The sequence below is a fragment of the Nipponia nippon genome, unplaced genomic scaffold, assembly GCF_047370975.1.
Source record: "Nipponia nippon isolate SJK-2023a ecotype South Korea unplaced genomic scaffold, ASM4737097v1 scaffold_25, whole genome shotgun sequence".
Taxonomy (NCBI): Eukaryota; Metazoa; Chordata; class Aves; order Pelecaniformes; family Threskiornithidae; genus Nipponia; species Nipponia nippon.
The window spans coordinates 2,138,532-2,158,691 of record NW_028262342.1 but is presented as its reverse complement, the minus strand read 5'-3'; the positions used below and the strand labels follow the sequence as shown (position 1 = coordinate 2,158,691).

General features: G+C 51.6%; 1 protein-coding gene across 2 annotated transcripts; it reads left to right on the top strand.

The window, feature by feature from the left end:
* Positions 1–453: 453 nt before the first annotated feature.
* LOC104018423 (potassium voltage-gated channel subfamily A member 3) lies at positions 454–18,745 on the top strand. 2 transcript variants are annotated; one of them, XM_087761863.1, is made up of 4 exons: positions 454–3,830; positions 12,426–12,548; positions 13,372–14,420; positions 15,606–18,745. In XM_087761863.1, exon 1 carries the CDS (start codon positions 456–458, stop codon positions 2,205–2,207), a length of 1,752 nt encoding a protein of 583 aa, XP_087617989.1. In that variant the 5' UTR covers positions 454–455; the 3' UTR covers positions 2,208–3,830; positions 12,426–12,548; positions 13,372–14,420; positions 15,606–18,745. The 2 variants fall into 2 exon arrangements, with proteins under 2 accessions (XP_087617989.1, XP_009469829.2); XM_009471554.2 differs by having other exon boundaries at positions 13,372–18,745.
* Positions 18,746–20,160: the final 1,415 nt, after the last annotated feature.

Sequence of the window (20,160 nt, the reverse complement as noted above, 5' to 3'; positions counted from 1 at the left end):
TTCCCCCGGGGGAAGGGCAGAAAAACTCTTTCTAAGGCAGCGGTTCTGCCAGGGAAAAAAAAAAAACCAACCTCTCCCTGCTTTCGCCCCGCACCAAAGGATGCTCCCCGGCGGGGACCCAGGCCCCTCGGCGTGGCGCGGGGCGGGGGCCGGATCGGGCCCCCCGGGGCTGGGGCAGGGGAGGGGATGCCCGCAGCGGGCTGGGGCGGCGGGGCAGGGCCGGGGGTGCTGGTGGGTGGCTCCGGGAGCGGTGACTGAGCGAGGCGGTGCCAGGGCTGGGGGCGGATTTTTTGAGAAGAGCCTCAGCTCTTCAGAGCAGCAGCAGCCGCTGGAGGAGTTGGGCGGCTGTTTCTCCCTCTCCGCCCGGAGGAGGAGGAAGAAGAGGAAGAAGAGGCTTCGGCTGCCGCCTCTCCCATCCTCCCCCCCTCCCCTTTCCCCTTCCGCCCCATACCTTTATGGACGAGCGCCGGAGCTTGCTCTACTCTCCGGCTGCCTCCTCCGCCAGCCGGCATCCGCGGGGCGGCTCGACCAGCAGCCACCACAACCTGGGCTACACCGAGCAGCTGCCCCCCGCCGCCCCCCAGCCGGTCCCCGACCAAGAGGAGGAAGAGGGTGAAGAAGGGGAGGAAGGCAGCATGACCGTGGTGGGGAGCGGCGGAGACCCTTTGCTGGAAGAACCACAGCATCCTCATCCTTTGCTCGGGGGGGACCGCTATGATCACCCGCCGACTCCGGCTGCCGTCCCCGCCGGCCAGCCCGCGGGCGGTGGGGAGCACGAGTGCTGCGAGCGGGTGGTGATTAACATCTCGGGGTTGCGGTTCGAGACCCAGCTGAAGACGCTGGCGCAGTTCCCCGACACGCTGCTGGGGGACCCACGCAAGAGGATGCGCTACTTCGACCCCCTCCGCAACGAGTATTTTTTCGACCGTAACCGTCCCAGCTTCGACGCCATCCTCTACTACTACCAGTCGGGTGGGCGCATCCGGCGACCCGTCAACGTCCCCATTGATATCTTCTCCGAGGAGATCCGCTTCTACCAGCTAGGGGAGGAGGCCATGGAGAAGTTTCGGGAGGATGAGGGTTTCATTCGGGAGGAGCAGCGGCCGCTTCCCGACAAGGAGTTTCAACGCCAAGTGTGGCTCCTCTTCGAGTACCCTGAGAGCTCTGGGCCGGCTCGAGGCATTGCCATAGTCTCTGTCCTGGTCATCCTTATCTCTATTGTCATCTTCTGTCTGGAGACCCTGCCTGAATTCAGGGATGACCACGACTATGAGGGAACCGGGGGGACCTTTGGGACGGGCGGTGGCCCTCTCCCACCTGATGTCTTCACCAACTCCTCGTCCTCAGCCACTTCCATGGTGTCGTCCTTCACCGACCCTTTCTTTGTGGTGGAGACTTTGTGCATCATCTGGTTCTCCTTCGAGCTGCTGGTCCGCTTCTTTGCCTGCCCCAGCAAGGCCACCTTCTCCAAGAACATCATGAACATCATTGACATTGTGGCCATCATTCCCTACTTCATCACGCTGGGCACCGAGCTGGCTGAAAGGCAAGGCAACGGCCAGCAAGCCATGTCCTTGGCCATCCTCAGAGTCATCCGGCTGGTCAGGGTCTTCCGTATCTTCAAGCTCTCCCGGCACTCCAAGGGGCTGCAGATCCTGGGGCAGACCCTCAAGGCCAGCATGCGGGAGCTGGGCTTGCTCATCTTCTTCCTCTTCATCGGCGTCATCCTCTTCTCCAGCGCCGTCTACTTTGCAGAAGCCGATGACCCCAGTTCAGGTTTCAGTAGCATCCCTGATGCCTTCTGGTGGGCGGTGGTGACCATGACCACAGTGGGCTACGGGGACATGCACCCCATCACCATTGGGGGCAAGATTGTGGGCTCTCTCTGTGCCATCGCAGGGGTGCTGACCATCGCTCTCCCCGTGCCCGTGATAGTCTCCAATTTCAACTATTTCTACCACCGGGAGACAGAAGGTGAGGAGCAAGCCCAATACATGCACGTCGGGAGCTGCCAGCACCTCTCGTCCAGCGAGGAGATGAGGAAGGCTCGCAGCAATTCCACCCTCAGCAAGTCCGAGTACATGGTGATCGAGGAAGGGGGAATCAACCACAGTGCATTCAAACAGGCTGCCTTTAAGACAGGCAACTGCACAACCACAAACAATCCCAACTGTGTGAACATCAAAAAGATCTTTACGGATGTTTAAAACAACAAAACCAAACAAACAGCAACAAAATCTGAGGATGCAGTAAAAAACCAATAACAATAATAATGCAAAGTGACTGTGTACTCGGTATTGTGTGGAACATGCACCATCATCGGTCTGTGTGTGCCCTCGTTTTTATACGTTTATTTTTTTAGATCCTTCCTTTCTAAAGATCCAAAAAAAAGGATTTAAAATTCTCCGACGAAGAGGACAGCTAAAGGGTAAAGGGAAGGAAGATGAAGACAAAACACACTCACCGTCGAAACAGGTGTTTGTTCTGCAACGTGTTGCAGGGGTGCTTTTGTTTTCTTGGTTTTGGGGACCTCTCGCTTTGCTCCTAAATCTTCCCCCCCCTTCCCTAAGGGCAGCGTGCAGCCGATTTCCCTTCCATCACATAAGCTCACTTGTTGGATTAACAACCTCGAATTGGGTGGGGAGACGAGGAAAACATGTTGCAGAGCGGACTGGAAGGGGGTTGGGAGGAAATAACCATTTAATTTTGCAGAGAGTCTCTGTTACCACATGGTTAAATGATGCTTAACATTGAAACATGTGGTGTGCCGTTACGGGCACATCACAGATTCCCTTGTCTCCCCTGTTAGATCATTTATGAAATTCTAATCTGGTCAGAGACTGAGAGCAATCAATGCTGATTTAAAGAGAAAAAAAAAAAGCCCTTGTTTTCTATTCTTAATTCCCTTCCCCTGCAACCCTGTGGCATTATTTCATCCAACGTCAAATTTGTGGCCGTGCAGTGGGGCTGTGTGCGGGGAGGAGGGAGGCGAGAGGCAAAATGGAGCGGTTTCAGGAGCCGACGGTGCGCGGGGAGCGATGCCGGCGCAGACCGGGGGATGCAGGATCCGTGATGGGCTCCTCGCCGTGGCTGGGCAGCCTCCCACCCACCCAGCTGGAGACAAAGGGATATTTCCTCCTTTTTTTGCACTGTGTTTGGGAGAGATGCAGCCACTTAGTGCAAGAAGATTAAAGTGGCGAACACGCCTTCCAGCGGAAGTCACTAATTTGCACCGGAGTGATGCAGTTGCCATGGCAACCCTGGTTTCCTGGGAAACCCCCAAAGGTTGTCATGGCATCCCTTCTCCCATCCCCCTTGGTCCTCGCTCTTCCCGCAAAAAACCTTTCCAGATGGTTCCAGCCCCATCGTCCCGCAGGATACCGCGACTCTGCCCCGCTACGTGACCCCGTCCCGGCACCCCCTTCCCGGGCCACGTCCCCCCCGCGGCTTCCCCCGTGCTGAATAAAGCGCCCGTAGGCAATAAGCACGCCACAAATCCACCTCTCCCTCGCAGAGGAGCTCACACCTTGGCAGTGAAATTTGGGGATGGAGTCTTTCACCCTGCAAACACAAGCGCCTGCTCCTCCAAGAACGGCCCCGCGCTCCCCCTGCACCGCACGAAGCCCGGCGGTTTCCCCAAACCCAGTGCGAAGCGGCACTGAGCTGCCAGCGGGAAAGCTTGGCCGAAAAACCCCGGGTGGCTTTTTGAAACAAGGGGGATACATCTATAAAAAGCAGGATTGAAAAGTGACCAAAACCCCACCGGGGAAAATACACCGGCTTCATCTTTACGTGTGCACCGGGGGCCACGGGACATCTGATGGGATCAGGTGAGCTTTGCACGGGGCAGGGTTTAATGCATCATAAGGTAACGTTGCTTTTTTGGGACAAACCAAGTGTTTTCCACTACTTAGTTTGATTTTTCAGCTTACTCTGCTGCTCCCAGGTATTTTGTGCCCGTTAGGTAAAGTGGGATAACATCCTATAGTTCCTCTGCTTATATTTGCTTTTCACTTTGCTTTTTAGTGCTGTGCCTAGGAGGAAAACCCTGCTGCTTTTTTTGCAGCTGGATTTCTCCAATTCTGTGCTAAAAGGGTTGTTTGCAGCGGTTCAACGCTGCCGTCCCACCCCGGCCATCGAAGCAGGCTGAAGGCAGGGCCTGGTGCGCAGCCTCGAGCGCCTCAGCTCCGGCTCTGCTCTGGTTTGCTGGGTTTGGGGTTAAATAAAACCAGATTCTTTTGCGGTAGCGAACTGCACAGGGATGTTCCTCAATACCTCTTAGGACAAAGAGAGATTTGACTTGTGTGAGTCAGACCTTTCCCAAGCGTGTGGAAAGGGGGAGTTGTCCTGAGCGATGCCGGCCACATTGAAATTGGAGTTTATCTGGGATTTTACCCAGACTGAAAAGGATCAGGGCAGTTTCAGCACTCTCCCTTAGTCTCGCCTTAGCCCCAGTTAGCAAAACCCTTACACCCAGGGAAACCATCAGAGCAGCTTCTTGGCTGCTGGTATGTGACAGCTTTATTGTAGCTGCTGTAGTTTTCACCAGCTGAGGATCTCCCAAATGATCTGTATCAGGGAGATGCTCTGGAGGTAAGAAACCTGGGATCCCTTGTCCAGGATAACTGGGAGCCCTTGTCCGGGATAACTGGGAACACCCCAGTGTGCATCCCCAGCAGCTGCAGGCAGGCTGAAATGTCCTTTCTGCCTACCAGCTCTCAGTTTTTATTGTTATTAAAGCTTTGCCGTGCGCCTGTTCCTAAAAGGAGGATTTGAGTTTAAAAGCAGGGGAAACAGTCCCACTTGGGAGAGTTTGCAGATGAGTTTTGTGTCTGCGTTCTCCCCGTGGCACCTGCACGTGGTATGGAAACCACACGTTCTCCTGGAAATGACACAGTACAATTTTCGGTTTCTCTGCCATCTAAACGAAGCAGGTTGTTAGTTTGCTTTCCTGACTACTCCCTGCCTTATTTTGCAGGGGCAGAATAATTTCAAATGGATTTTATTGACAGTAAAAGATGCTGTATGGGAGAGGTGGCAAGGAAACCACTTCATCCACTGGAGTAAAAGGCAGTTTTGCTCCAGTACCGAATGATATCGTTGAAAAATATAAAAGCATTGCTGCTCTGTCTTTAAGATACACCCAAAAAATTGGAAGTGGAAAAATGGGGAAATCCTTTCGATGCTCTGCCCCATTTCTGTCTGCCTCTTCCCTCTGCGCTGTCTCCTTAGGTACCGTTCAGCGAGATAAACGCTTTCTGATGTTGTGCGGGTTGACGGCGTCTCTTAAACCGGCTGCTGCCTGCGTTGTGCCAGGAATCGGAGAGATCGCTGAAAGATTGCTCCCTTTGCAGCCAGCTGCTTATTTAACTTGCTTTGCTCTCTTGCGATGTGCCTCCTATTAGGACTTCGGACTGTTTTAACAGGCACTTGGGAGTTAAAGATGAGCTTCAGCCTTTGCATCGCGTTGGACTCCACTGTTTCTAATGTGCTTAGAGGGGGCAGCATTAGGAGATTAGTATTAGCGGAGCTGCCTGCCTGCTGCCTGGCAGCCTGCTGCAAAGCCTTCCCAAGGCAAGGCGAAGGGCTTGCCTAGACTCGGCTTATTACATTAAATGGAGGAAAGTGCGTTACTGAAAGCTGCTGGCTGACATTTAAGATCGCACAGAAAGCAAGCAGGGGAAAGGCTGCGTCCTTAGGTAGTCCCCGGTGTGGACTCCCCAGCTTGTCGTCTGCATGTGTGGCGTGGCAGGGATGCTCTCCGAAATGTCCTCCTCCTCCCCTGTCCTTCGTACCCGTCATCTGCAAGACTAAGTGACACTGCTGGCGCCAAAGGATGGGAGCAAGGACGGGAGCAGGCAGCTTCTGCTCTGGGGACGCAGCCCTGCGAGGCTGTAGCTGCCCCCCCAGCTGCTTTATGTATTTGATTTATATAGGGGCACTAGGTGACATAGAGCCTTGTACAGCCTCCTACCTCGTTTCCCAGGATCCTTCCCCTTCCCCTTTCTCCTCCCTTTTCCCTTTCCCTTTCCCTTTCCCTTTCCCTTTCCCTTTCCCTTTCCCTTTCCCTTTCCTTTTCCCTCTGCTTGTATTTTAGGACCCATTCCCTTCCCCTGTTTCAGCCCTGGATGCCACCTCGAAACACATCCTTGGTACAGGGGGACACAGGGGACACGCAGCAACCCCAGCCCTGGCCCCTCCGCTGGGTACTTTGACACCGGTCACCTTTTTCTCCTGCTCATTTGCCCTTTTTTTTGTCTGTTTTCAGGCCTGAACTCTTCTAACAAGGTTCTGTTGTTCTCCAGCACAATAGATGCCCTTCAGGTGCTTGGGGTGGCCAGAGGAGCAGAGCAGTATCCATCCCACCCTGCGCGTGAACACAAACAAGGGCTGGGGATATTTCTTTCCTCCAGGAGGGTTCAATTTCTTCCCAGGCAATTGTTCCTGCTCCACCAGTTGATGAAAGGAGTTGGTTTTTGTTTTTAATCCCCGGTTTACGGACAGTTAAGTGGAGGCAAAGGGCAGACAAGCGGCTGCCCCAGCAGAAGGGAGGGAGCCCGGCAGAGCTCATCGGCTGCGCGGGGTCTCTCCCGGCAGAGCCGTAGCACAGGGAAAGGGTCTCTTGCAGCGGTTGGTGTGTAGGAAGAGCGGTCTGCATGAAATCTGTTTAATTGTGTAGTTTGGAGCCCTCTTCCTGCCAAGCTTTTAAAATATGCATATCTTGATGAGAGCACATGGAGGCTCCCATCACAGCCTGATGGAAGGCAGGGCCTTTTTTTTCCATTTTTAAATGCTTTAACAAGTGGTCTCTGGGTAGGCTGCAAACCTGCGAGTGCAAACAGACAAATCGGATTTAAATGCAACTCATTTTGCCCTTTGGTCTCAATTGCTGCGTGTACCGGGAAGGAGAGCTTGCCATCCTTGTGCAAAGGCAGTTGTATGGGCGATGGGTGCAGAGAAACAGGGACTTTCTGGACATTATAGGATGCTGTGGGCAGGGCAATATCCTATAAATTGTCTCTGTCACTGCTACGGAGCCGGTACTGCTCTTCAGCACCCTTCCCTGCACCCATAGTCTGCACCCATAGTCTGAACAGGGTGCTTGGCTTGACTTTGGGGGTGTTGTAGAGCTGGAGGATGTGTTAAGGACAGGAGGCTGCTGCCTTTCCCCGTCTCCCTGAGTGCTGTTTGCATGGCAGGGGCTGCACTAACACAGCACCTGCTGGGTCTGGGCGAGCCCGATGGGTGCTGGGCTATGGGTGCTGGGTGGCCTGAGCCCTCTCCCAGTGCCAGCGGTGGGAGTCAGGCGTCGAGCAGCGAGGGCTGGAGCGATGCGCTTCGCCGGCAGGAGGGTTTCCTTGGAAACAGCCACGGGACCGCGGCCATCACCGCTCTGATAGGGACATTTTGGGGATGTTTCGGGGTGGGTGCCCCGAGGTGCCTCATCCCGGCTGGGAATCGCTTCTCCGGCAGTGGGAGGGTTTTGGCTTCATTTTGGGGAGTGGTGATATGGGGTTTTCTTAGGGCAGAAATAGGGCTGGCGTGAGGAGGGGGTACAGCCCCGCTGTAGGGCAGAGCCGCCGCGCGGCAGGGGCCATGGTTGCTGCTGGGGGGGGCCCTGCAGAGCAGCCCCAGCCCCGTCTCTGCAGCATCTGGCTCTTGCCCCAGCCGAAGCTCTCCCGGCTCCGCTGTGGTCAAGTCCGGGACACAATCGAGACCTTTTACTCCCGAACTTGGCTTCCCAAACAGGAAAATGAGTAATGGTGTCTCCGTCAAAGCGATATTCATCCCACCTGACGGGACGGGTGTTTGCTGCTTGGCACTGGGAAGGTGTCAGGGCTCCTGCTTTTTGTCACTGGCAAAACCAAATCCCATTTTTTGCTCCTGAGAACCGTCCTCTGTGCGGGAGAGGGATGTGTGCAGGGTCCCATGCTGCTCTTGTAGCTGGAGGCCTTTTATCCCTGCTGCTGGCAAAACTCAGCTAAAAATGCTCAGAGAAAATCCCCTGTGAGCCCCCGTGTGCTTTTCCTTCCACAAATAAGGTGCTGCTTTATGAGACCCCCAGGTTTCACGGGCTGTTTTTATCTCATCACCGCTCAGAGCCTGACTTTTCGGCGCTGAGGATGCTCTGCAGCAGGGCAGGGAACCCTTCACGCATGAACGTCCCCCCAGGGCACCGTCAGTTTTCTCCTTCTTATGAACCAGGACATGCTCAAGTAAATTAAAACCTGTCTCCTGTCTCGTTCAGCTTGTCACTTGGGTTGGGAGTAGCTAAAATACTTCCCGACCGCTGATCTTCCCCGACTCATAACGGGAATAGTCTTTACCCAGCCGCGCTGCACACTAATATTGAGACCCCCAGCTCAGCGACGCAGCCGGCAGCACACGCTGCTGGGTTTGTTTAGGAATGATTCATTTCCTTAAGACTTGTAATTCAGATGCTTTTCTGAGCATGCTTCAGCTCTGTCATGTCTGTTGCTTTTCTACGGTTGTTGCACTTCATTTTTAGCATCTTTAGCACATACTGGGTGGGAAGACTTGGTTTGGATGGGCGGCTCGCACGACTAGATTAGCGAGCGGCTGTCTCCGCTCCCGCTGGCAAGGATGCAGAGTGCAGTCAGCTTTCTGATGCTGACCAGCACCAGCTGATTTGCTTTGCTTTGCTTCCTCCAAAGCACCGTCATGGGTAGATACAGAAAATCCTTTGGGGTTGTGTCACGGTTCGATTGGCGGCGGAAGCACCGAAGGCTCGGCCTCGGCCGGGAGAGTGGGGTCTGTGCTTGGGGTCTTGCTCTGACGGGAAGCTAAAGATTGCAACGGAGCACGGACAGGATGAACACGCGCTTTGCAAAGTGGTTTTTGCATTTGCAGAGAGCTGTGTTTGCCCTTCGACTTGGGTGCAATAGAGGAGCTGAGGGCAGTGCAGGGTGATGCTGTGCTGCTCGGGGGGATTTTGGCATGGAGTCGGGCCGTGACAACGCGCATCCCTGCACCCCGGGCCTGGAGGATGGGAGCACTGCGGCGTTGGCTGGGTGTTTGCTGGCAGCCTGCTGGGTGCCTTTGGGCAGGTCAGCTCCTCCGGGCCTCAGTTTCCCCGTCTGTAAATGAGACCGAGCGGTTTCATTACGTGTTTGCAGTGAACCACGGTGGGGAAGAAAGAGGCAGTTTTGAAGAACAGAGCAAGAAGTAAAGAATCCTCCAAAGGCTGCATGGAGTTCAGCTTGCTTGAAGCTTGCAGAGCCTGCAAACCCGCCCTCCGATACCCCATTACCTGCAGTTATTTCCCCCAGCCCGAGGGGAGCCCAGGGTTTCCCACAGCTTCCCAGGGACGCCAGCTCTGCCCTACGGCTCCCCATCCCATAACCACCCTCCTCTCCTCCCGTTTCTTCTCTCTGCATCTTTGAACTTGCTCTTCCATCCTTAGGGCCCATTTCTCCTGAAACCTCTGTGCATTTATAGTCGAAATCCTACTGCTCCCTCCTCGCTGGTCTCTGCGTGGAGCTGCCACCGTGGCTCAGTAACGATTTGAACCTCAGGCTGTTGCAGCAGGTCAAAACCGAGACATAAAGAGTTTGGGCTTAAAATGAACCTGCCTGCTGCAAATTGGAGCTTGCAGGAGGGATGTGGAAGGAATTTGCTGTGAGCTGGGTGTAGCATTGCAGGCTGGAGGGGTTTCCTACCTCCGTGCGTGCATCGGTGGATGCTGGCACCCAGCGCTTGTGCTGAATGATGTTCTGCACTTCAGAAACCTCCGCGTTAAAGGAGGAAATCTTTCTCCTGCGTCTGAAACAAGCCTGGTCTGTTCTCTCCTGGGGCTGGAAAACTTTCAGCAAGGTCTCTCCCATCCTGGTTGCAAAATGCTCTGAGAAAACGAAGTAGGCACAAGGAGACGCGGACCAGTGAACGCGACCTGGGTTCGGCTGGTTTTCTGGCTCGTGACATCTCCCGGGAACTGGCTTTATTGCTCCATTTTCTTAACCAAGCTGTCATGCAGCTCCCTTAGAGGAGAGCATTACACAAGCGTTTACCTTTATCAGCTAAACATGGAACTTGGTAAGAAGAGATATCGAGTTAATATGGTAAGATCTGTTTTCTCTAACGCTGCGTTGATTGGCATCAATTATATCTTCCTCTTTAATTCTGTATTAAGACTCTCAGCCATTCCAGCATATTGTTTGGGATCAGCGACAGATGGCCAGACCCATCATTTTGCAGGTCACTTTGTTTATCCCTTAAAAAATTGGCCCAACAGGAGCTATTTTCCAGTCCTCTGGATTTTCACCAGGTCCAGGGCTCAAGAGATACTCAATACTTGCAGTCTCACGAGCTGCTTCGCCAGCTCCGAATGCCTGGATACAAGTTATTTGGCTCAGCTGATTTAAAAACATCTAATTTTTGTGGCTGCTGTTTAATATCCTCTGTTTCTCTTGGAGTGGAGTGGATTTCATCACCCCGTATGATGGGAATACATCTGGATCCCCTCAGGAGCTGGAGCAGCAATATCTCCTGAATGCTCCTGACTTCTCACTCCCACTGCTGCTCTTGCTGAATTCGGTGAAATAACGTCATCGTCAGGCTGAGGATTCGGGGTTTCTTTCTTCAAGGGCAAGGATACAGCCTGAAAAGGCACCAGGGTGTCCTCAAGCACTGAATTATTTGCCCAGTTTGAGAAAACTGTTATTTACCACTTAATCTGCAGAGCCCCAGCTCTGCCGTCCCCTTCTCGGCCAAACCAACGGTATTTCCCGGGCCGTGCCGGGCTGAAGGTGCTATTTGGGTTTTATTTGTGTAATACTCCAGCAGTGCTTGAGGATCCCAGCAGTTTGACCATTGCTTTGCAAAAAAGCAGGAGCCCTTCCCTGCTGGCAGGTGGGAGGGGGGCGTAATCCCCTCCCAGCAAGCCCAGTCCAATAAAGCATAAACCCCAGTTAGCTTTAAGCCCATGAATAGTCCTTCTGGCACTTCACGATAAGCCAGTGCTTGAATAACCGGCTGGTCTGAGACACTTGCAAGGAGCACTAAGCCTCTCTGGGAGCTTATTTTCCCCGAGGGCCGCGCTGCCTTGCAAGGGGATCTTTGCTTCTTGCGGGAAATCCCACCTCTCTCCTTTCTCTGCCTGCTTTTAGCATCCCTGCAACATCATCCCCGCAACATCATCCCTGCAACATCCAGAGAGCGGGTCTCGCCCTCCTCGGTGCATGGATCCTGTCCCGTCTCGCATATCTCCATCCTGACTCTCTCTTTGTGGAAAACAGGCTGATTTTTGGGGATGAGCTGGGATAGATCCCGGTGCGTTAGGCTGGGCTCTGAACTATGAATACAGATCCTTCCTACCCTTGTCTCATCACCGGCTGCTAATGAAGCACCCGGCTCACATGGTCTGATTTGGTGGTGGTGCATATCTTATCACTGTGCACCACACACTGGTTTTAATATAGTTAATGAACCTCACTCTAGGAAGCTTTACTAATTCCCACTTGGAAAATCATGGCAAAAGGGCCAGAATTTGGGGGGGTGACTCCCCCTGACTTACGCAGGGCTTAAACCCTCGGGAAACTTGGCCGTGCCCCGTCCGCAGGCAGGCTCAGAGCCCGGGATGCGGCGCGGCAGGAGGTGGGATGCTCCGGTTGCTGCAGTAGGAACTGAAGGCAGAGCATACGATTTCTGAAAACGAGAAGGATATAAGCAGCCACGTCAAGTTTCTAAGAGTTTCAGTGTCTTAAAGACAGAGCAGAGCATCTCATCTTTAATAAAAATATGAGTCGGGATGAGTCCCTTCGTGCCGTGGGGTTATTAGGCTTCAAAACCGACCTGTTGCAGGACCAGCTGGTTTTATGCACTCTGGAGGCTCGGCAGCTCCGGCACCGCAGAGGTTGGGGGATTTTTTTTTGCCCTTTGCTAGACATCTCCATCCCTGCATCAGAACGGGGTCTCAGGTTTGAGCTCTGCGGGAGCGACTCCGTGGTCGGAGCACGGGGCGTCGGATCAGCCCCGGCTCCTGCCATCCCCTCTATCAGGTTTGTAAGACCGAGCAATTACTTAATATCGTGTGAATCACATCGGGTCGGAACGAACCCGGCTTGATTAAGATAAAAACATGATGAGGAAAACCCATTTTGCGCTAATTATTCTGGATTGGATTTGGAACTTGCCATTAATGTGAGATAATCATTAATAACCGGCATATATTTAATGAATCTGTTTTCTATTTTTAGCTCACTTTAGACTGTGCTGCATTTAGCCCGTTAAACAATTTTAATTAGCAAATTTTCACTTTTTTGTTTGTGGGGAAGGAGGATGTGTAGTTCTCGGAGGGGACTGATGTGCAACGTTTATTCTACTTTGCCTTGAAAAAAAAAAATAACCTGTTGCTTGTTTTCCAAACCAAGCTGTGCATAAAAGCGGTTCTTTGCTCTGCCCAACAGATAACAGAAGAAGTTGCAAAATTAAGACCTTCAGGACTGTGTTGAGAAATAAAACGTCTCCAAGGAAATGGCAAACATCGCAGACGCGATGACTGATGCTGCTGTGGACCCGACCGACGGAGGGTCTGTCCTCCCCAGTTAAACCCATTTCATATTTCATATATATATATATATGAAATATTTGCCACGTTTTCTGTGTTTTCTAACAAGTGCATTATGTAGAAGGGAACATCTTTGCAGCCAGAAGATTATCTTCAAATCATGTGCAATATAATGAGACTGAGCAAAGCCAGGAAAAAGGAGGAGGGGAGGTAGAAATCATTTGGACATTATTTCAGTCTTTTTTTTTTTTATTTTAAAAAATCTCTCTCGAAAGATTAAGCAAGAAAGGAAACGTTAACCAGAGCTGCTAATAAGCAATCCAAGTGTTTTGCTCGGGGTGGGAGGGAGATGGGGGAAATTCGGTTGCTCTCACTGTTCCCTGTTGAAGGACACGGGCTGTTTTCGGCGCCGGGATGTGAATAAGTTCTGTTCCATTTTTCTGACTTTCCTGTAAATGCTCTTTATGAGCAGGTATGCGCTGTACCAAAGGCTGTGATTTATTTTAAGTCCTTATTAAGAAAGTCACATCGCCGCCGACACTGAGGAAAACAGCATCAAACAGTCAACAAGTTGTGCCTTGCTTTCAGGATCACTCCATGAAAAACTAAGGAAAAATCGACTTTCCAGGGGTGGAAAAGGCATAAAACCCAATCCTGGCGGGTCGTGCCCCTGCTTCATTTCATGAGAGCCCGTGCGCCCTTCTCTGCTGTTTGACAGCACTTCAGTCCCGAGGGAATATTATAGTATTGTGTTGCTAATACTATAACAACCGGGAAGTCCGTCACTCCTTTGCCCGTCGCTGTTTCATTTTGCAACCTGTTTTGTTTTTTTTTTTTTGTGGCAGGTTAAGAGCTGTGGGTTGCCTGTATTGGGTTGCGACGCTGTTAAAGCTGGAGGCTCTATAACCTCACTGCATTTCCTAGGATCGCGTGGGTAAATAGCAGCCCAGTGCAATGGGATCAATGGTCTGCAAAGGGATAAATGCCAGCGGCAAAGGGGTTGATGGTCTCTCCTGCTTCTGCCTTCCCCTTCTCACCCCAGCCTCATCCCCCTCGGCACGCTGCCTCCGTCCCAGCTTTGAGACTAAAACCCGCCTGGCACATACTCCGTCGGAGGAGCAAGGCAATATTCGCAACAGCATTGGATTTCTGGGCGAAAATAATGTTGGTGGGACTCAGGCGAGCACGGGGACCTCTGCGTCTGCATTGCGATAGTTCACCGGGGATGGTTCGGGGAACGTTAATTTGGACTGGACCAAACAAAGTGAGCTGGAGCTTGCTCCGAAGCAGAGGGTGCTCAAGGGGAGGTAACGGGAGACAAAATCTTTAGGCATGTGAGGCAGACTCTTGAATTCATGCCACGGATTGCTTTGGGTCCGTGTCCAAGGACAAGCCTTGAGGTCCCCACCAGGTACCTGGCAAATGGAGCAAGGACCACTCTGCCTGGAGGGCAGCACCAAAACCTGGATCCTTCACCGGGCGAAGCTCTTCACCTGCATTGCAAACGAGATCCTGGGCAGGAGATGGGGAACACATGTGGGATGCTTCGAGGCACAACCCAAGGGAGGATGCACTTAAAAGTAAAGCCCCTACCTGGAAGAAAGGCTCTGACATGGGAAAGTTTGGGGGAATATTTGTGGTAAAGCAACTGGCTGTGTGCACCATGCGTCTCTCCTTGCAGAAGAGCTTTGAAGATGAATGAGACCCAAGTGTGTTTCTGAGCCGTCGTTCGGGGCTGGGATTGCTCCAGACCTGTCTGTAGTTCAGCAGAAGAAGTCATCCTCCTTTCTGGCTGTCTGAGCCCCGCATGCAAGCTTCAGCTGAAATTAGGACTGAGAAATTCCCTCAAATGGTGGGGAAATGATGTGGTTCTTAAAGGAGTGAGTCGACTTTGGTGAGGTTGTGTTTACTTTGCTTGGTTTTTAAGCATGGATAATTTCTTGGCTTGAATTCCTCCTCCTGTCATGGCATGTGCATCATTGGTGATGGAGACCTTGTTCATGGGAGCGGGGCTTGGGGGTCCCAAAGACAGAAGTCTCTGGGGCTCTGCCTAAGTGCAGGCTGGGGAGAATGGGCTGAGATGGTGAGAAAAGAAACAAAAGTGAAAACCCAGCAGTTTTAGTCAAAGCTGCGTTTCTCGCCTTGGGGAATGAAGAGGAAATATGGATCTGGCCTTTAGTGGGACATTGCTCCTTGGGCTTGTTTGCATTGATTCCCAGCATGGTAGAAACCCTGTGGCCACTGGAGCTGTGGATAAATGAATTAGAAGGAGCTGGTGCTGCTGGCACCTGGTTTTATCATGGCTTTTGCAGCACGAGGTGCAGAGGGAGGTGGGTTGGGGACCAGGACTGCTGGAAGAGCCCGAGGAGCAGGTCCCCGAGCCCAGGGAGATGAGCTGGGGGTGCCAAGGCTCGGCAGAGGGATGCTGGGGAATCACAGAGGTGAAGCACCCTGCAGCGTGAAATCAATCCGGTGTGAAAGCCGTCTGCACAAATTAAAGCTAATTGGAGCGGTGGCTCTCATTAACTTTGTGTTTGGCCGTGCCCTGCTCTGAGGCCAGCCCGCGGGGGGGTAGGGAGAGGGAGCTTCTCCATGGGGTCCTCCAGCAAATTGCTCTGCCGGCAAATCCCCGGGGTTCTGGCAGTAACCGCAGCGCTTCCGCAGCCAGAGCGGTCTGAGGATGGGCTTGCAGAGCTTTTTGTCTCATGGCTGACTGTGTCTTAATGTGGCACAGCCAAAACCCATCTCACCGTCGTCCTTCCCCTGTCTCCTGCAGAGGGGAGCTGTGCCCCCCCAGGCTGTCTCATCCTGCAGCTCCCCAGCACCAAAATTAATTAATGCTCAGACCATAAAAAGTCTGAGACCTTAAAAATACCTTAAAGAGACCCCTTAAAAAGAGCGTAAATGGGGAGTGAGGGCTGAGCCTGTTTCCATCACCGGGAACCCCAAATAACCGAGCACTCGTCTCTTCCCCGTTGCCATCCATGGAGCTGCTGGCAGGCTGAGGGAGATGGGACTGGGCTTTTTGGGGAGATCTCGCCTCCAAAACCACTTAGCTGAAAAATATATTTGTTTGCAGCCTTCCCTGCAGCGTGACGGGTTCGTAGCGTGCTCTTGAGGCTGCAAAGGAGCTTGAACAAAAGCTTTAGCAACTCTGAAACGCTGGGGGACTGACCCAGAAAGCACTTTTCTACCACGCTGGTGGTTTTGGGCTGCAAGCAGCCAAAGCACCCACTGAAGGTCTGGTGCAGCATCCCCCCACCCCTGCAGACAGCCCCGGGTTGCCCGCAGGGATAACAGCACGTTAACAGGAGGAGAACTGATCTTCTGGATTGCAACACAGACCTGGATCTTGGGAAGCCCTGGTCCCAAAGGTGTTAAATTTAGTTTCTTTTGGAACATGATCTAGTAGCCCTTAAAATGGGGGATAGAATGTATCAGTACTAAAGTTATTTTTATTTTTCACCAGTGTTACGGAGAGCTTTTTTATGGCATGTGTGTATGTAACATAATTATACCTCGTCTGTTTTCAACAGCCGCTTTGTTAAAGCGTCTCTCTGTTGTGGTTCAAAGCGTGTATTTTGACGAGCAAAATGATGGGAAAAACCAGATCCCTTCGCCCATTTGGGTTGGTGGGTCCCAGCGGTCCCGCTCCCGGCAGCAGAAATGCCCCGTTCCCAGAGCGGAGCTCAGCCCGTGGCCGCCAGCCGATCCGCTCCTCCCATCCAAACCCACCCCACGGACATCTCACCCCGACGACAATCTTGCCAAATTTCAACCTCTTCTCGATATTGTACATACTGGCGTTGACGACGTTGCTCCATGCTGTTGGGTTTCTTTTGCTTGGTCGCTGAGCCAGCTAATTGTTAATGTGCTTTTTCAAAATAATCGAGAGTTTGATAGTCTTTAACTGTCAGTCCAGTATATTAATCTGTGTTGCCACGACTCTGACGCTAGCCTTGTGCGTTTTAAAGATAACCATCGTATCAGGACAGCCGTGTTGAGATGTCATTTGGAGCGGAGGGCTGGATTTGGTAAGGGAAGACAAATTAAAAATGTATCCAGTCGCTTAAAAAAAACAAAAAAGGGAGCGATTTAATGATGGCTGACATCAAGAGAAGATCCAAAAAATAGCGTGCATTGATTCCCATAATCATCCGGACGCAGGCTGCTCATCTTTATTCATAGCCCTTCAAAGCCACGCGCTGAGATGCCGAGAGCACCTCTGAGATGCCGTGCGTTAGACGTGCTCTTTAGACGCTGAACACGTAGACGTTTCTCTTCTGTGCCTGGCACAGCTGCCGTCTCCGGCAAATGCTGTACGCCGTCCCTTCCCCCTTTTAATTTTAGGGTGCTACTAAAGAGATGAGAGCTCTGCCGTTGGGTCCATCCTCTGGGTAGGCAGGAAAATCAGATCGAGGGAGCTGGGCTGGTACAGACTCACATAAAGCCAATTGTTTTAAGAACAAATTTTAAGGTGTTTTAAGAAGGCAGCAAAACGAGAAAGCAAAATATCTCATCAAGTGTTTAAGGGCACTGATGAAGGCTCAGTGGGCGCAGCAGGTGGGACGGGGCTTAGCGGCGTGGCTGGAGAAGGCTTTCAGAGACAACGTACAACAGGCTGCTTTGCTTGCCCCACTAGATTTGGGGGAAAAGTCAGGATTCCTGCGGTCCCATCCTGGCCTCCAGCCTCTTTCCACAGGTGCTGGTGACAAATCTTGCAATATTAATGTCTCAGAAACCAACCTTTGAGCACCCCAGAGGGCGCAGAAGGCTTTAATTACGCACACACTTGGATGTTTTCTGAGACAGATGTTCAAATGCTGTTATTGCTTCGGAATCCTTTTGGAATTAAGGAATTCATGGGATAGCATTTTTCTCCCCTGAAAAGCTTTGGGAGCTGGCATGCTCCCCACTCTCTTGCTTTTCTTTCCATTGCACAGAGTCAGCTGGAAAGGTGGCCCTTGAGCTGAGCCTAAAGCCAAGTGGGTGAATTGAGTTACCCAGCCCTGTAATCCCCATGGTTTCACCCACCAGCCTCATGTACAGGTAAATTATCTTTCTTTTTCCCATTTTTCTCTGCCTTCTCCAAGATGACATCATCAGCGCGTCTTTAAAACGAATGGTCTGAGGTGCTGTTGTCACCGCCTGGCGTTTTCCGTAGTCCATCATCTCTCTGACCATTGAAGGCCAGGCCACTGATGCTGTGGTTTCAATGCATCACTCCGATTCCTGAGGATGATTTCGGAGCAGGACAACTTATCTGGCAATACAGAAGTCATTGATAGAGCTGGACTTGCAAGTTGAATGTATTAAGGGGAAACGTAGCCAGGAAATTGTCAACCAGGGCCTGAAATAGGGCATTTTTAATGCAAAAGGATGTGTTTGCTGCCGTGTCCCTTGTGCTGCCATTAGTAGAGTGGAAATCGGACTCAGTTATTCAAATTCTTCAGGTCTTGCAGGAAAATCGCCTTCGTTGCTGAAGGTGAGATATTCCCCCAGCTGATTTTAGCGTCTTTCGAGGAGAACGGGCTCTTAATTCCTCACCTGAGGTCCCAAAACATTGCAAATGGGGGACGTTGCATCGACCATCCATCTCCAACACCGGAGCAGCTCGTGTTCTTTAATTTCCCATCCTTTACTATGCAACTTATTTTCACATATCTTCCTGGGACTGAGATGGCTGGATATAATTTTGACTTTGCTTTCCCTCATTCGCGTCCGCAGCTGGGTAATGCTGAAATGTTTCCGTGACTGTCTCAACTGGAACACACGTTGGGTGTATTTGAACGGTGAAATACTGCCTTGTGAAATTCAGTGTATCAGACCGAAAAGCTGAAGCCTTCCCTGCAAGAAGGCTGAATCCTGACTAATTAGGTGCCACAGAAACGATGCAATTTTGGACTGGAGATGTAAAGCGCAGTGTTGTTACTCCGAGTTCGTTTTAAACTCTGGTTTTACCAGTGAGCTGTGTTGCAATTGTTTAAACTTGTTCTTTTGATACCAGCCTGATGCTAAAACAAGCCGCTGCATCCCGCCGTCCACCACGGTGTGGGCCTTGTGGTCAATTACCGGTAAAAAAAGTGATTTTTTTTTTTCTTTTTGGTTGTGTGATTTTTTTACCTGATGTTGAATTTATTTTTTTAATGGTTTTTTTTCCATTAGAACTTGAAACTGTTATTTCATACGCAAAGTTCAATAAAATGGCTGAAACACGCAGCGCGTGGTGGTTTGAAACTGAAATGGGGCGGAGGGGAGATGTCGGGGATGCACAGGATGGCGCAAGGATGAGGCGCGAGATGCACCCTCTGGATGAACTCATTTTTCAGGATGAAATAATCTGAAATTTAACACCATTCTCAGGAGTAAAATTTACTCCTTTAGAGAAATAAAATCTCAGGGTGAAATCTGCACATTTCCAGCATCCCAGCCAGCTGCCTGGAGAGCTGCGCTCTCTTTACGGACTGAAGGAGCTCCAGGCAAACCCTTGAAATTTTGATGATGTGTCACAAAATTAAAAAAAAAAAAAGTTTTTGGCAAAGCAAATGCTAGCGGAGATGCCCGCTCCGGAGCTGAGCCGCTCATCCTGATCGCAGGCGGGGATCTTGCGAAACGATGTTCGAAGCTCATTTGAAAACCTTGCTCTTGGCTTTGTACCACGTCTTTGAGCTTCACCCAAAAGTGAACGTGGCCAAATAATGTCAGAGCTTTTTTTTTTTTTTAGGCTACCAGTTGTCTTAAAAATATTAAATAGTGAGAATGGAAAAAGAAGGTAGGGTTTTACAAGCCACATTTAATCGGCAGCAGCTGTGACCGGTCTCACTCCTGCACTCCCACAACCTACAAGGAGGGCATTTCCAAGAGCAGCTGAAAACTGGAGACTTTTCTAGTTCCTTTTGCTTTTAAATCACCTGTTTCTGGTATTTTCAGATTTAATTTAAAAAGCAAGAGGTGCATTCTTGATTTGGGGAGAAGAGCTGGAGATGGCGAAGCGAGCGGAGTCGTGGCTCAGTCCAAGCCCCAGCTGAGATTTGGGATGAGCCGCCCGAGCCCAGCGAAGCGTGGGGAAGGCTGGGTCTGGTTCCGGGTCTGAATCGCTGGAAGGGGACCCCTGAGTGATAAATTATTAGAGATGGTGCTAAAATGGCTTGAACTGCAAATATGAGTGCTGCTGGGCTGTGTCCCATGGCTGGAGGGCCCAGGCTCCTGCAAGGGGGATTTTATCTGAGCGGTCACTGAGCCGGGAGCACAGACTATTACCCCAAGTGACTTGGGTATTTTTGCAAATCCCGTTCCTAGGGCTGAAATGCAGGGAGAAATCCGTAAGAGGCTCCAGGTGCTGAGCTGGGGGGCTCCGGACTGGGAGCAGAGCACCAGCCAAGCGTGCCGGCAGGCAGGATCAAACCGGGGGAATTCAGCAATGATGGGCAACCTCGAATTCCTGAATTTTACGAAACATCTTGTTTGACCCTGTTGGCCTCAAGAAGGCCGATAGGGTCAAACAAATTCCTAGAAAAGCAACCCTGAGTGCTGGGACTGGTTTGTGTGGTTTCATCTCTCTTTGCTCTCTAGGTTTGCTGTGAGCATCAGGTCTGCTGGGGAGGATGGGCTGGGTGATGGACAGACCCGTGATG

Coding starts and splice junctions, on each gene's coding strand:
- LOC104018423 (XM_087761863.1), top strand. CDS start 456: ATGGACGAGCGCCGGAGCTTGCTCTACTCTCCGGCTGCCTCCTCCGCC.